At 39.2% G+C, this 16,793-nt stretch overlaps 1 protein-coding gene and 1 long non-coding RNA gene across 2 annotated transcripts; one reads left to right on the top strand and one right to left on the bottom strand.

Annotated features, from left to right (window-relative positions):
- Window positions 1-9,757: 9,757 nt before the first annotated feature.
- On the bottom strand, window positions 9,758-10,858 carry LOC112901490. The gene is made up of 4 exons (XR_003230309.1): window positions 10,751-10,858; window positions 10,510-10,548; window positions 9,939-10,019; window positions 9,758-9,769 (listed from the first exon to the last, which is right to left on the bottom strand). It is a non-coding gene; the product is annotated as an uncharacterized LOC112901490 (long non-coding RNA).
- A 1,718-nt stretch (window positions 10,859-12,576) lies between these two features.
- Window positions 12,577-14,267, top strand: LOC112899525 (replication protein A 70 kDa DNA-binding subunit B-like). The gene is made up of 8 exons (XM_025968027.1): window positions 12,577-12,709; window positions 12,798-12,900; window positions 12,994-13,124; window positions 13,204-13,288; window positions 13,375-13,498; window positions 13,580-13,734; window positions 13,845-14,126; window positions 14,225-14,267. The coding sequence occupies exons 1-8, from the start codon at window positions 12,577-12,579 to the stop codon at window positions 14,265-14,267; spliced, it is 1,056 nt and encodes a 351-aa protein (XP_025823812.1).
- The last annotated feature ends 2,526 nt before the right edge of the window (window positions 14,268-16,793 follow it).

Raw genomic sequence — 16,793 nt, 5'->3', positions numbered from 1 at the left:
GTCTCTCAAGTGTTGCCTTCTTGATGGATTGTAACGCAGATGATATTCTATTTATGTTCAAACATGTTATGTTGTATCTGCTTGCTGATTTATGTATAATAAAGGGACTCTTGAATGATTAGTAAAATATATTTGTGATGACTGAATGCATTGGTTCTATTTACAGGTTGTCTTTTGATCTGTGACTGCTTACAATATACTAGGTGGGCTGTTATCCAAATGTGTGACGTTAGTTATATTTCTTGATGAACTCACACGTGTAATTTGTTGTCTTCAAAAGATGCAATGAAATCTAATTTAAGTACAGATCTTTTCTTCTGAGCTTGTGGCTTCTCTGTTGCGCATTGTTATTTTTTTTTTGGTAGGCCTGGTACAATGGCAGTGGCATCGGTCGCGTGAAGCTGTAGAGAACAACGTGATCTGCACGTACAAGCAGGTTAGACGAATCAGTTGTGTTGATAAGATAACCAAATGCTTCCTCTTTGCAAATGCTTCCCCGTTTAGTCCTTTCTTTAGAATTGTATGCCTGGCATTTGGATATGCAGAGTATTTACCTTGTGACATGTAATGTATGACTCGTTGTTTTTTTTATGTTCTTTCTAAAGGACTGATCATTGTGTGATACACCCTGAAAAATAAAGTCCTGAGTCTCTAGAATGTGGTCAAGAGAGGGAGGGTCTATCTGGATCCATTCGTATCCATGAATATAATGTTTGAAACACCCTGTACATAAGCATGTAAGAGGATGTCTTGCGGAATAATGAACAGAATTCTGACCCTGTACTCCTGTTGCTAGCAAGCATTGGATTAGGTCTTGCTTGGATTTTTTTTTGGTGTGCTATTTGTTTGCTTGCATTATAGTGGATTCGTGTGGTGACAAGCTTAATCCATTGCTGTGAGCATTTAATCTAGCTTGTCCTGTTAGTGCTTAGTAGGTTGATTGCATTCTTGTTTTCTGTTTACATTAGTCGTAGGGCAGCACTTGGGGTCAACTAATTTTCCTTGCTTTGGTCCGGTGCATATGTGTTGAGCTCAATGGTAGTCAGCTCCAGCCTTTTATTGTTAGTGCCATTTTTTTGTTTGCTTAGATGTTAACATCTGATTTGTGAAGAATTTGATAGATTTAGGCAACAAAAATCTGTTGACAATTCTTAATCTATATTTACAAGTGATCGAGTGGAATAAAAGATTACCTTTGACCATTCAAACTTCGAAACTAGACTTGTTGTGGGGTCATAGAAAAGGCAGCACGACCCACGTGCAAAAATAGTTTTTTTCTTGAGGCTTGAGTACAGACAAGCAAAGAAATACTGCCTTTTCAATCTAGGAGTGAATGAATTCCTACTGCAGCTTTTTAAAGAGTAATGTTAGCCATGGTTAGTCCTTATGAAATTCACGAATCATTTGACAACCTTATTCACTAAGAGGAAATGATAGAAACACATCTACCATAGCATTGTGCGCACATGCACAGATCAGATTATAAACAATACAGGTGCTTCATTTGAGTCAGGAACCACAGTTGTTCAGTTGAGTAGGAAAAAATATGTGTGTTTATTTATCGTGGCTTGTGCTTCTCTTTGAAATAATAGCAAACATTTTAGCTAAGCATTGTTTAAATCATCCTACTGCAGCTTTTTAAAGAGTAATGTTAGCCATGGTTAGTCCTTATGAAATTCACGAATCATTTGACAACCTTATTCACTAAGAGGAAATGATAGAAACACATCTACCATAGCATTGTGCGCACATGCACAGATCAGATTATAAACAATACAGGTGCTTCATTTGAGTCAGGAACCACAGTTGTTCAGTTGAGTAGGAAAAAATATGTGTGTTTATTTATCGTGGATTGTGCTTCTCTTTGGAATAATAGCAAACATTTTAGCTAAGCATTGTTTAAATGCATGGGCTAGCTGAACATTCTGAAAATTGTGTACTGAATATTATTAAATTGCTAGCTCAGTACTACTTAAATAACATTTGAATCTTGTTGAACTACTTTGTTACTGCACAAGAATGTGAGAATATGACCTCTAAAATATCCTTGAAAGGGCTGATATCAATGTGCAATGTTAGCTGCAGTTTCTACTGGGCATCGTACGCTAGCTGTATGGTGGATATAGAAAAAAGAAACTAAAGGTCCTGCTGCACCTCCACAGAGAGAAAAAAAAGGAAGAATGCTGCTATTTGTCTATAAAAATAGATCAGATCATTCTAAAAAAAAACTGAACAATAGATCTGAAGAACTTTCTTGTAGATCTACACTATGAAGAATTTGCTTTACTGTAAAGACACCAAGACATTAATAGATTTAGTTTACTGAAAAGTTTACAAGTACAAGTCCAAAGCACTAACAATTTGTTCCGCAGTCCCTTGACGAATACAGTTTCGATGACGTGCATCCGATGGCTGTGTTCCAATCATGTTGGAGTCACAAGGCCAGCATACAACTTTTGCACATGTTCACCTCTTGTAAGGCTTGATGTAATAAAGTTTGATCTGATCACCAAATTCTGCTGCTTCTTGGTCAACTCTGTGCTTCAGCCTTCTCCAGGTCCTTAGCGTATCTGCCTGTACCAGTCCACGGTACAGCGTTTCAAAGGTCATCCTCTGGGGAAGGAAATCTTTCTCTATTATTTCCTTAAAAGAATGGCACGCCTCTCTCCATTTCTGGCTGTCGCAAAAACCAGCGAAGTGTCCGAACCTTTTTTGATTTTTAGGCTGATAAGTAGTGCAGGGCCCAGCATGTGCCTAACGGCATTTCCTTTATACAATTAGAGACGATGAATCTGCCACTTGTGCTTCCTTATATTCCGGTTTTTATATTTTCTTACATCCATTCAGTTGATCCCATATGGATAAATGCTGTACCCAGTTAAAATTAGAATATAGATGCTTCAGAGATGCCGTTTTCTTCAAAAATGGCACATTATTATGCATAGACAAAACCAGTAAATTATGTGGATTCCTGAATGGCTGACGAATTGTATTTGCGATGTCTAAATACGTGAGTTTTATTTACAGGGTTTCTGCCATCGTCTTCTGAACTGTCCCTGATTACAAGCTACTAGGTGGTTAATTATTAAAAAGGTGTGAGGTTAGTTACATTTCTTGATGAACTTATATATGTAGGTTGTTGTTTTCGAAATATGCATTGAAATCTAATTTAAATACAGCTCTTCTCTTCACCCCCTGCGGTTTCTGTTTCGTTTGACACTGCTCATACAAGCAAGCTAGACAAGTTGCAACTGAAAAGGTATGTACTTAGTTTCGTAGCTTGCTTCTGCTATCAAACGCATTTGTCCCTTATCGTGTCGATGTTTATCTTGTTGCATAATGTGTTCTTTTCCCTTGCTATGTGCTTGTGATGATGCGATTGTTACCTTTGTTTTGCCTTCGTTTCTTTCTGGTATATGTGCTGCTTACTTGTGGTTGCGCTACGGTCTTCCTTAGCTTTGTACGATCTGATTCTTGATGGCTGGAACTCCATCTGAGAGGGTTACGCGTTGCCGTGAAAAGGCGAAGAAGAGGAAACTCTTGGGGCACGGTCGGTTTTACTCTTACGAATTCCCTTTTTCTTGAAAAAAAAAGACCTTTGAGGGGTAATCAAATGCTCTATTTTTCCTGCCATCAGCCTGTGGTAAGCCTTCTTATGAGGCTGGTCAGCCTAGCACCTCTGCTCAAGTAGCAGTGCCTGATCAGCAGACGACGCTCAGTTGGCCGTTTTTTAGTCCAAAGAAAGCAGGTTAGTTTGGGTTAGGCCCCATGTCTCCTTCGTTTAACCTTTGAATATAAAAAAGTACTGGAATACCGTACACCATAATTGTACCTATTTGCTACTCCCTCGTGCTGCACAGGACATAGGTCTCTGATGGACTTCCCTAGGGATGTTGCTAGCTCAAATAGACGTCATCGACTTCACATACGTAGGGTGCATCGTAGGATATGCATCAACCCTTCTTTGACCTCTCTCGGAGGTGGTTTCCTCTGTCCTGCTTTGGAATTTGAGCTTCTATCCTTTCCTACTTTGCCGGCATAAAAATTGTCTATTCTTAACTATTTGGATCCGTGGCAGCCTCCAGTGCTACACCAGCTGCCCTGCTTCCTCTTAGTACAGAATATATTGAGACTCTTAAAGGTGCCTAAACACTTCCTCTATGTCATACGAGATTTAACGTTTCTTTTGTGAGTTGCACACAAACATTTTCCAATTCTATGTTGTAGAAAACTACCCCAACCGGTCATATTATGGTGGCCCTACGCATGAGTGCGCGTACTGTGGAGCTGTTTTTTGGTTCCAAGAGCGTGTTAAGCGTACATCCGCTGTGACACAACGGAAAATTATTTACAACCTTTGCTGTAAAGGAGGGAAGATCAGGTTGGAAACTTACAAAAAACCGCCAGAGCCTTTATGTACCCTTTTGCAATTCGATGGTGATGCACGATCAAAGAGGTTCTTGCGCTAGATTCGATCATACAACTCCCTTTTTGCATTCACTTCACTAGGTGCGGCTGTCGATAGGACGATAAACAGTGGTAACGCACCTTATGTGTTCAAAATTAATGGAGTAGTTCATCATCGTATCGGTACATTGTTGCCCCACCAAGGAACATGACCTAGATTTGCGCAGCTCTATATTTATGATACTGAAAACGAGATACAAAACAGACTTACTTTATTTGACAGTGATGACAACACTCGTGTTCAGCCAGATCCTGATACTGCCCTTTCTTTGATGAATATGCTAAATGAAAATAACCAACTTGTCAAGGCGTTTCGATATGCTAGAGAACGTATAGAAGAAGAACCTGGTAAAGAGGTTACACTTCGTTTGTTAGGGTGCAACACACGAGATGATGTTCGATACAATTTGCCGTCGAGTGGCGAGATTGCAGCTGTAATTATAGGCGATTATTCTGCTGCTGAATACACCTACGATGTTCTTGTGCATGATAAAAAATCTGGACTCAAACGTGTTTCATACCTACATCCATGTTATATGGCCTTGCAGTACCCATTATTATTTCCTTACGGTGAACATGGCTTTCATTTGGGCATTAAATATAATGAAGATGAGGGTGACGGGAAGAAACGTAGATATGTCACAATGCTTGAGTTTGTTAGATACCATGTGCATTATAGGTTGAACGTCCCCAATCCATACACTTGCTATGGACGGCTAAGTGATCAGATAGATGTTGATGCATACTCGACAATAGAAGGATCGAGATTGCAATTCATGTCAAACCACCAAAAGGAGCTACGGTGTGAGTCAGTGCAAGGAATAGTCGATGCTATTGATAAGGGTATGACTAGCGCTGATTCTGTTGGTAGTAGGATGATTGTGCCCCCCTCTTTTACTGGCGGTAGGAGGTACTATGTCATGAACTACCAGGATGCAATGGCCATTTGTAGAGTATATGGTCCTCCCGACCTCTTTGTTACTTTCACTTGCAACCCCAAGTGGAAAGAAATATCAGATGCATTGCATTTTGAACCTGGACAGCAACCATGTGACCGTTCTGAACTGGTTGTTCGGGTTTTCCATATGAAAGTTGAAGAATTCATAATAGACATTCGAGAGGGGAAGACATTTGGTCCGGTCCGTGCTGGTATGATATTCTAATGTCATGCCTCATCCCTTTAGTCTACCTCCTATTCTATTTTGACTGATCCTTTCTTTTGCCTACTTTATGTAGTTCTATATACCGTTGAATTTCAAAAGCGTGGCCTCCCACATATACACTGCCTTGTGTGGCTAACGACCAGCAATTCCGAGTTTAATGCCTCTGCTATTGACAATATAATTTGTGCTGAAATCCCCGATGTAAACGCAGATCCATTGGGATATGCTTTGGTCGATGAATTCATGATACATGGTCCCTGTGGTACTTACAATAAAAGATGCCCATGTATGAAAAATGACAAGTGCTCCAAAAATTTTCCTAAAACATTTCAAGATGAGACCATCATAGATAACTTTGGGTTTACAATATATAGAAGACGTGATGATGGCAGATCTGTTTTTAAAAACAGCATTAGATTGGATAACAGGAACGTCGTTCCACACAACATGTCGCTACTGAAGAAGTATAATGCACATATTAATGTTGAATGGTGCAACAAAACGAACATGATTAAATACCTCTTCAAATATATTAACAAGGGGAGCGACCGAGCGAAGGTGTATTTTGAGATTACCGCGAAAACACCCAATGCATCTCCAGGGCCCCACCTGGCTCCTCCTAATGAAATTCAGGAATACATTGATGCGAGATACCTATCCACGTGTGAGGCCGTATGGCGTATTCTTGAATTTGACATTCATTATAGGACCCCCTCCGTAGAGCGATTGACTGTGCATCTTCCTGGTATGAACTATGTACGATATGAGCCTAACGCTACCTTGACAGAAATACTCGAGAGCCCTGCAGCAAAAAGCACTATGTTAACAGCATGGTTTGATGCTAATTCAAAGTACAGCAGGGCAAGGCACCTGACCTACTGTGACTTTCCAAAAGAGTGGTCTTGGGACGCTTCACATAGGTGTTGGCGTCAGAAAACACCCGACACTAAAATTGGGCGGATATACTATGTGCATCCAACTACTGGAGAGTTATATTACCTACGCATGTTGCTAATGATAGTGAAGGGAGCTACAAATTATGCTGACATAAGGACGTTTAACAACAAGGTGTACAATACGTTTCGACAAGCATGTGAGGCACGCGGACTCCTTGAAGACGATAATGAATGGAACCTTTTATTTGACGAGTCAATAGTATATGCATCGTCACATCAATTGAGACAATTGTTTGTCATGGTTGTGCTGCACTGCTCGGTTGGTAATGTGCGTGCCTTGTTTGACAAATATTGGCTCTATTTTTGTGATGATATACACCGTTCGGTTTGCCATGCCCTCGGAAACCCACATTACACTGTGCCTCATGAACAGCTTATGTCACTGCTCATAAACAAACTGACTGATATCTTTGCTTATAGTGGCGGCAACATAAATGAATATGACTTGCCAAGGATAGTAACTACATATACTGATGTGTATGGTAATAGATTGATCAATGATGAACTAGATACAGGGCCTCTAATGTTATCTATGCAAGCTGTGTCGTTGGTATCCCAACTAAATCCTGATCAAAAACATGTGTTTGATACAATCATTGCACGAGTTTCGTGCAACTCTCCTGGGTTTTTCTTTGTTTGTGGTCATGGCGGTACTGGAAAAACCTTTTTATGGAATGCTATCATCACACACCTTAGATCTGAAAAGAAAATTGTTCTTGCTGTCGCTTCATCAGGAGTTGCTTCTCTATTACTACCTAAAGGCCGCACCACACATTCTAGATTCAAGATACCTTTTGACTTAAACGAGGCTGGAACATGTAGTATAAAACGAGGCACCATGTTAGCTGAGCTCATAAAAGTATCTGCACTGATAATATGGGATGAAGCACCCATGACACATCGACATTGCTTTGAGGCACTAGATAGAACCTTGCGAGATAACTTTCTGAAGAGAAACCCGCCAATGCTATTGTTCCATTTGGTGGCAAACCTGTTGTTCTTGGTGGTGATTTTCGCCAAATTTTACCTGTTGTTCGCAAAGGATCACGTTCTGCGATTGTTAATGCATGCATTACAAGCTCTAAGTTATGGCAGCACGTGTCTGTTCTAAAACTACATACAAACATGAGACTTCATAACCCCTCTCTAGATCCAACCCAACGTGCTGAAATTGAATCGTTTGGCAAGTGGATCTTATCTATTGGTGATGGGACTATTGCTGCCGAGCAAAGGGGAGAGGAACGTGAGGCTTCGTGGATTATAATTCCTGATGATCTGTTAGTGCACACCGACGGTGATAAGACTGCTGCCCTTGTGGCAGAGGTGTTTCCAGATTTTATTATGAATTACAAAAATCCTGAATATTTGGCCGCACGTGCTATTGTCTGTCCTAACAACCAAGATGCTGACGACATAAACGATTATATCGTCAAACTGGTCCCTGGAGACGATGTTCAATATCTTAGCTGCGACACAATATCTAAATCAACTGAACATATACCTGATTTTGATGTCTTGTACCCAACCGAATTCCTAAATTCCATCAACACAAATAATTTCCCTATCCATAAACTTGTGCTGAAAAAAGGGGTCATTGTTATGTTACTCCGAAACCTTAATCAAACTACGGGCCTTTGCAATGGCACAAGACTACTTGTGACGCAACTTGGACAGCGTGTATTATGCTGCACAATACTGACTGGCTGCAGAGTTGGTGAAGAAGTTTTCATACCGAGGATCGCTCTAAACACTACAGATGTAAAGTGGCCATTTACACTGCAGCGAAGGCAGTTCCCTGTGCGAATATGCTATGCAATGACGATCAATAAAAGTCAAGGACAGACCTTATCAACGGTTGGCCTTTGCCTAAAAAAACCAGTTTTTACACATGGCCAACTTTATGTTGCTATTTCAAGATCAACATCTAGAAGCGGCCTTAGGGTCCTGATTGAAAATGACAATGGCTCATGTGGTTCGCAGACTCGAAATGTAGTTTACAAAGAAGTCCTGGATGCAGCTAATACGGCATCAGCTTAGACTTGTTTACATAGAAAAAAAAGCACTGTACGTATTTTAGCGTGTAAATATGATTTTATCGGAGTTTGGTGATCTCTGTTGTTGGCTCTCATTTCTTCCGTTTCTGCTGCTGAGCTTGGTGCTGCATGCAAAGTATTTTGATCCTAATATGTTAGTGTGTTTGACTGATCGCAATCCCACATTTGCTTCTTTCTGTCCTACTATTTCTGCACCTAACAGCTCTATTTCTATACCAACAGATGGGAGACGTTTTGATTGGTGCCCTTATGGTTGGGGACTGCAGTGACTGCTTATGCGTACGTGCCTCTAGGATTTGGGAGTTCAACGATCTTCAAGATGAAACAAAGCTGCTGCATACTGATCTGGTGTTGCTCGATGAAGAGGTACAGTTTATTTTTTGTCTGCCTACTCTTGCCTGCATGAAGAGAAGCTTGCGTATTTTTATTTGCATTATATATCCAGTAACAACATCCATTGGATAGAGTAATATAACAACACCAAAGTAAACTAAGGATATTTCCAAGGATAGAAGCTGTTGTGTTATCATCCGAAAAAATACGATTTGAATTAAAACACAACAAAAACTGTTCAAATGAAAATAACAAAGAAATTATTCTTTTGTTTGAATGGAACTAATTTAACTGAGAAAACAAAGTTGAAGTAGGGATATTGCATGGTCTAGGCAAGGAAAAACTTCACTTCCTGAAAACATAGAAACAAAAGGTATAAATAAAAGAAGGAATTAATGGGATTCATTGAGAAGTAATATGATTCAGCAAATTCAGCGTTGCAATAGGATAAACAGGCATAAGAGTGTCAAAACATTCAACTTACTTACTTTTTTGACATTTGAAAAGTAAAAGAGTACCACTTCCCCAAAAAGATAATGATCAGTGAATCATTACGTTTCTAATTTAAAAGAAACAGTATTATCTTAGATTCGAAATTTGGATAGAAATATCCAGTAAGATGCACAGGATGAAGGAAACAGCAATAACTAAAACAAAATGAGATGTCAGAAAAGCCTTAACAAAATATATATATATATATACCAAAATGTTTAACTAATATAATAACCACAAGAAAAATAACTCTTACCAAGCGGAGTTTTTCGAATGACTGGATATTGTTTTCCCGTCTTTGCATCTGGAACAGGCAGCAAACATGATGTAACTCAAAAGAGAAGTAAACTCAAGTTCAAATAAAAGAAAAACATGATAGGAGAAAGTAAATTTTAAAAAGGAAATTGAACTTCTTTATAAATAGCTGCAGCCATAAGTTATGTATTAATAATCGCTAATCTCAAGACACCTACCCTTCTTGTATGAAGACGATGAGCCTTTTCTCTTGGCCTGAAGACATTGTATGGGTTTGTATCATTCACTGGCGGAGGAGGCTGCAAAACAATGGCCAAGTCATCCAATATTAAAAGTAATGCAGCCAAGAAGCCAGAATATATTATAACAACGTCCTAATTTTACAACAAGCCAAAGTTTGTAGGCCAAAACAGAGTTTACATGAATTTTCATAACTGCAATATTTGCTTATGGCATGGACAAAGAAATTTCACAGGAAAATAATGCCCAAATCCTTTGAGGAAATGTGTTCTACAATTGAATCTCATTTGAGGTGCCAAAATGGCCAAGTTGCCAGCATGACTCATTAGGGCTGGACAGATGACCATCATCAAATTACAGGATTGGGCATTTTGCAAGCAAGACATAAGACATCCATAAAACTACAGATATTAATGCAGAGATTCAACCCAACATCTGCCCTGCTATCATGCAGTTACAATATGTGATTTCATTAAGCAAACTAAAAGTTTGTTGGGCAGATTATTCATGAACGACATTTTTATCACTTCAGAAAAAGATTATGCTAACCTGCAACCGCCGAAGAATAGGCTTTTGCCATCGCTCCCTCTATAAAAGAACAAAAGGTATAAGATCATGAAATATAAGCCAAGTTTCTGACTTAAAGGCTAAGTAAGAATTTGAAGGTTTTCAGACAAAATAGATAGTGACAGAAGATATCAAAGACAGCAAGTCATGTTACAAAAACTAAAAGAGAAGCACCATTAGTACTTGAAGAAGCCACATGCTGCATTTTGAAAGTAAAAAATACCTTTTCTTTCCAGTAGTTATATACAGCTTGGAAAACTGCATACCTGACAGACAAATACTGCAAAGCCTACAAAGAAAGCACTTGGTCAGTAACTGTTCCGAGTGGAAGAGAAATACAGGTTAAAAAAAGGTAACCCTCCCCAAGAATCTAGAGGGAAAAAGAACTGAAGAATAATCAGATCAGCTGCAGATTTACTACAGGAAAAATGTACAAGTTACTTTCTACTCGCTCCCACTTGAAAAATCTTACTGATAATCAATATCAGTGCCTTGAAATCCTTCCCAACCAATATCTAAGAAGTAATTAATAGCAGAATCCACCTAAACATAAGTCAGTTTTCACAAATACATTTATACAATAAGACATAGATAAGCACAATAATGTGCAAATCAAGAGTGCGTGGAAGATCTTTTCAGTGATTGTACAGAAGCTCCACAAGGTTGCATTTCTTGCAACCTTATGTATTCTAAACATTCACATATCCTTTCCGAGGATGCATTGATGCTGGCACGGAACCAGACAAACTAACGAACTGTCCCACAACACCCCAAGTTTATTCTATTTGAGGCCACAAGATGAAAGTGAATAGTGTGTTGAACATGTAATTCTATTCATTGAACAGTTTCCATTGAGAATCCATAATGAATGCACAAAGTGACAGTACTGTCAGCACGTAACATATCTAGACATCATAATATAAACAGCAAGATGAGAACATATTGAAAAGTCAATTCTGTTATAAATATTTTGCATTTCTACCATTAGAGGGTACACCATAGAAATGGCAAGGGATTTTTGAATCTGGTGCATAAGTGTTTTGACACATACTGGAAGCTGAGTGTCATATGGATGCATAGTACATTTTAACACAACATAAAAAAACATCCAAATGTGCTATATTTAGCATGAAGAATCCTAAGATATTCAACATACAAAATCCAGTGGCCAGAATTCTATGCATGAGCTGTTAAAAAGGCAAAAATAAAAAAAAAATCTCAGAATTGATGACTATGGACCGGATACAGTAGGTTTATATGAATATGTTATATCAAGTACAGTATCTATTGGAAAATGAAATTCATATAGGCTGCATGCCAACTCTGTAATCCCCTTAATGGTCTCCATTTAATGTGTGGCTTTACCTCCATAACAGTATCAAGCTGCAAAAGGACTGGTACTGGTCCTATGAAAGTTGGTGTTATGGCTCCTGCTCTTTCACGAGCCTTGTGGTCCAAAATTTCTAACTTGAATAGCAGGACCTCCAGCCTGTAACGATTTGAATTAAAACACAACAAAAACTGTTCAAATGAAAATAACAAAGAAATTATTCTTTTGTTTGAATGGAACTAATTTAACTGAGAAAACGAAGTTGAAGTAGGGATATTGCATGGTCTAGGCAAGGAAAAACTTCACTTCCTGAAAACATATAACTAGGGATATACCGTGCATTGTTTGTGATTGTCCAGCCAGATGAATATATTTGTTAGGCATATTCTCAGTTGATTGCTTTGACTATAGCTTGACCATATTACTTGACACATTAATTTGTGATAGTTATTTTTTTTACCAGAATTACCTCAACGCATTTACAGCACACTGCTTCTCTAGGATTTTGTTTATTCTTGTACTGACTTATCTTACTGACTTGTTCTACAATATATGCTAACTCTGATTAATCTATACAGGGAAATAGCATTCATGCACAAATCTACCCGCCTCTCCCTGAAAAATTCAAACCTTTGTTAGAGGAAGGAAGAGTTTACAATCTCTCCTTTTTCCAAGTTAAAAAGGCGAACCGACTTTATAAACCAGTTCAAAACGACATTATGATCAGCTTCACAAGATGGACTACAGTGGAGGAGGTTGTTGAGATTCCACCAGCTTTCCCAGAATTCACCTACTCCCTTACTCCCATAGAGAAGCTCCCATCAGTTTTGGATAACAAAGAGTACTTTACAGGTAAGATTCCATAGGCCGATACATTCTATATGTATGCAGGTAAAAAACAAATAAAAAGCTTCTCATGCATTGTTGTTCTCCATGTTAGATGTACTTGGCGCAGTCACAAAGATCTCGGATGCTTTGCCATTACGGCCAAGATCCCAGCAAGTTGATACCATGAAAAGAACTGTGACAGTATGTGATGAAAGGTTAGTTTTACATGCTTTATTCTATTTTGCATGGCAGCAGGTTCTGCACCTATGTTTGTATAATATTGTGTGTCTGCAATTTCACATGAGCAGTGGTGCTTCTCTGGACGTCACGCTTTGGGGTGAGCGAGCCACTTCATTTCCAGCTGAACAACTTCATAAAGATGGACAGCATTCACCACAAATTGTAATATTTGTTGGCACTCTTGTGAGGGGCTATGCTGGTGCTGGTATGTATATCTAACAACTGTATAGTGGCAAGTGTTGTACCACTATGCTTAAAACCGTTCCTTGCTGTTTTAGGAACCATCTCATTGTCTGGTGGCTCATCATGCAAGTGGTATATAAATCCTGATGTCCCTGAAGCAAAAAAAAAACTTATTGCCAGGTCATGTGCCCATCTAAAGCATTATTGATACTCACTACCAGCATTTGTCTATGTACTAACTAACAACTAACCTCTTTTCTTACCAGCATGAAAAGCGTGCACCAACCAGTCGCACACGCTCCACAAGTAAAATACAGTGAGCCCAGAACTTCCGTTGCAGAACACAAGAAAGTATCTGATATCAAGTATCTTCACCCCTTCAAGAACAAGGTCATTCCTCTGGCACCACATTCGAAACGATAGACCTAGCTGGCTATATAAGGCTGCTTACTTTCCTTGTATATTTTACAGAAAGTAGAATGGTTGGTTACAGTAAAGATAATGAAGATTGATAAGTCATGGTGGTATGAGTCGTGCAAGAAATGTTTCAGGACAACTAGGCCTCATGGCAACACCTACAAATGCTCTAATCCAACATGTAGCACCATTGGTGCGCCTAGCCCAAGGTACAGGTCATGCTTACTACACTACCATCCATTTTTTTCGTCCAAAGGTTATCTTCTTCACAAGCACATTAGACGTATACAACTTTTACTAATTGATTCTCTCACTGCAGGTACAAACTGGTCATCATTGCTGGGGACGAGACTGGTGACACTGAGTTTGTCATGTTTGGACGCATAGCGCAGCGTCTCATAAAAAAGACAGTCAATGCTCTCATTGCCAATAATCCGCCTGGATTTATCCCTGACGAGATCACTAGACTATTGGAAAAGGTTTTCACGTTCAATGTTTGCTTCACAGAGAATACAATTTCTTCTGGCAATGTCTCTTTCCAGGTCAATACCATTGTTGCGGAGATTGACGATGGGAATCCTGTTCCACTAACGCCGGTTGGGTCACAGTCATCGTCAGCTGTGCTCTCGCACCATGCAGGCACCAGTGTAGAGTGCACACCAGTAAAGGACTCTGACTTCACTTTACCTTCACCATCAGCCAGAACACAGGCTACTCATGCATCAAGCACCACACCTTCTAAGACCGTGATGCCTGACACTGGGCTACCAACTACACCACGGAGCAGCACAAGATCTGATAAGAATAAGGTAGAATAGTTCTCGCAGCCTGATGTGCAAACACATGTTTTACTTCAAGACTTACTCTTGTCAAAATCTCATGTACAAAATTACAGGCAGTGCAGGACAAGGACAGCCGCCTTCCAAGTGAAGGTCCTGTTACAGTGTCACCAATTGTACCAACTTATTCAACGCCTGAAGCGCAGCAAAGCACAACTAAGAAAAGGTCAGCACAACATTGTTTGATTCCTTTAGATATTTCAGTTCATACCACATAATTTTGTACATCACTAAGGGATAGAATAATGGTTCTAGAAACCGTGCATCACTCAAGAGAAAAACTGCAAGGAAGATTGTTTTGGATGATGGTGACAAGAATGACAGTGGGGATGATTCCGCTGCTCCCCCTACTGGGCCTAGGTATCTCCCACTATCTGCTTAATTGATATTGCATTGTGAATATGGCTAAAAAATGTACAATGTATGCAATCTGGCCTGGTATCCAATACATTAACAAGTTAATAACTAGAATGTGGATGCAGTTCTGACTTGGCCCAGTATTTGTTTGCCAGCTTACAGCTACATACCTCTAATTTTGTGTGGCTCTCTCAGGATATAGGTATCTTTAAAATGTCTGCCTCTTGCTTGCAATCAAGATTAACATATAATTGTGTGGCGTGAGGAATTTGTCTTGATGCGTGTGGTGTGGATCACAATGCAAAGGAACCAGCTTGGGTTACATTGCACAGCATTTATTTCATTGAATGCAGAATGTGCTGCCATGCCCACGCCATGGTAATAAATCCTCTTTAGGCTTAAAAACAATACAAAAATAAATGACAGGCTGGTACGATACTCTGTTTACTTAAACGACCATGAAGATGAGGTGGTATGTCGCCTGCCACTACACCTTATAGGCCTATTTGTTTCTGTGTCTGGTGGCAGTGCTCCCTGGAGAAATACGTTGCAGAAAAGTGGGGATTCTTGTGCCTTGCATTTTTGTCGGTTTGCGTTCAAAGTTTGATTATTTCTAGCGGTGCAGTGTGGAAACGTGCAGCGCTCGGTGACATTTTAGCTGTTCTGTTGGTGATGCTACCAGCTGTGAATACAATGGGGACTATATGGTCATCCTTGTCTAAATGTGTTTACATTTCAGTCATTTTACCTATTCATTTACTATACCACGTTTAACCCTTATAATATAACTAGCTGATTAGTGCATTGTGCCTATTTATGCTTTGGAATTTAGGCTGTTCTTCTATATCTGGATCTTGGATAGGCTGTCCTATGCCTAAGTAATGTGATGACCTCTTTTCCTATATTACTTGAAAGTTTTGTTGAAACTACTATGGAAAAGAATAAAAGGAGTACATTGAATAAATGGAAATGTTTTGTGATGTGCATAACCTTTTAGTGGTCCTATATTTTCTAAGAGATTCTCTTTGGGTTTAGCTAAGTCCTAGATGAAAGTTTCCAGTTAATAATCTTCAAGTGACATGCATAACCTTTTAGCTGTTGCTTTATTGTCTCAGAGATTCTCACTGAGTTTAGCTAAGTCCTTGCTCTAATATTTTTTTTGATATCCCTATTTGAAAGGCGATTCTACATACTCATCAAGAATAGGCTTTTGAAAATGCTAGAAGTAAATCAACGTAATGAAAAATTAATTTCAGTATGTTATTATGCTTTGCCCTTACTATCCTCTATCATTGATTGAATTATCCCTGATGGCCTCTTTTTTTCTGTACAGCCCAGCCAAAGGTGACGCCTAACCGAAACAGGGATCGTCCTACTTTTATGTCATGCTTTTATGTTCATATGGATAGACTACAACGGATGTGTGTTAATCTACTACTAGGAGTGGGATTGAGCGAAAGGCCGCCATCCTTTTGTGTTTGATTTGAAAGGAAGTAACACGTGTTCATCTACTGCTACGAACACGCTGTCCAGCGCACTTGCTACTGTAACAGTGCTTGTATTCTAAGAACATACCGTCTTATATGCGCCCATATGGACCCTCTTTTGTTGGTAGTATCAAAAAACTAATTTACTGTGTTGGTGCTTGCTTTTCAGTCAGTGCTCCGAACAACTAATCCAAATATTGTTGTTGCCACTTATGCATATGTAAATAGAAACTTATGATCGCCTTCTGATGTTTTTTTAATCCATTTTCTTCATGCCTATTGGACTTCGTAGTCACTGCAAGGCATACGACTTCCAGTAATACTGCTATAATATTCTGCTGCCTAACTGATATGTGCTCTGAATTTATTTTAATTGCTCGTGCAAATACAGAACTAATAATGTGCTGTTATTTATTTCTGTGCCTAGACTTCTCTGAGGCAATGGTGAAACTAGACTTCTTTTTATATATATTTATTTCTGTGCCTCACATTATGTTGCGTTTGAGCAATTTAGTTGTCTCGAGTGCCATTGAAACACGCAGTGACGCAAGTATTTAAACTAACATCTTATATTTGATTTATAGA

This window comes from Panicum hallii, chromosome 7 (assembly GCF_002211085.1).
Source record: "Panicum hallii strain FIL2 chromosome 7, PHallii_v3.1, whole genome shotgun sequence".
In the NCBI taxonomy this organism is placed as follows: Eukaryota; Viridiplantae; Streptophyta; class Magnoliopsida; order Poales; family Poaceae; genus Panicum; species Panicum hallii.
Note: the sequence above shows the minus strand (reverse complement) of the source record. Positions and strands in the feature narration are given on the sequence as shown.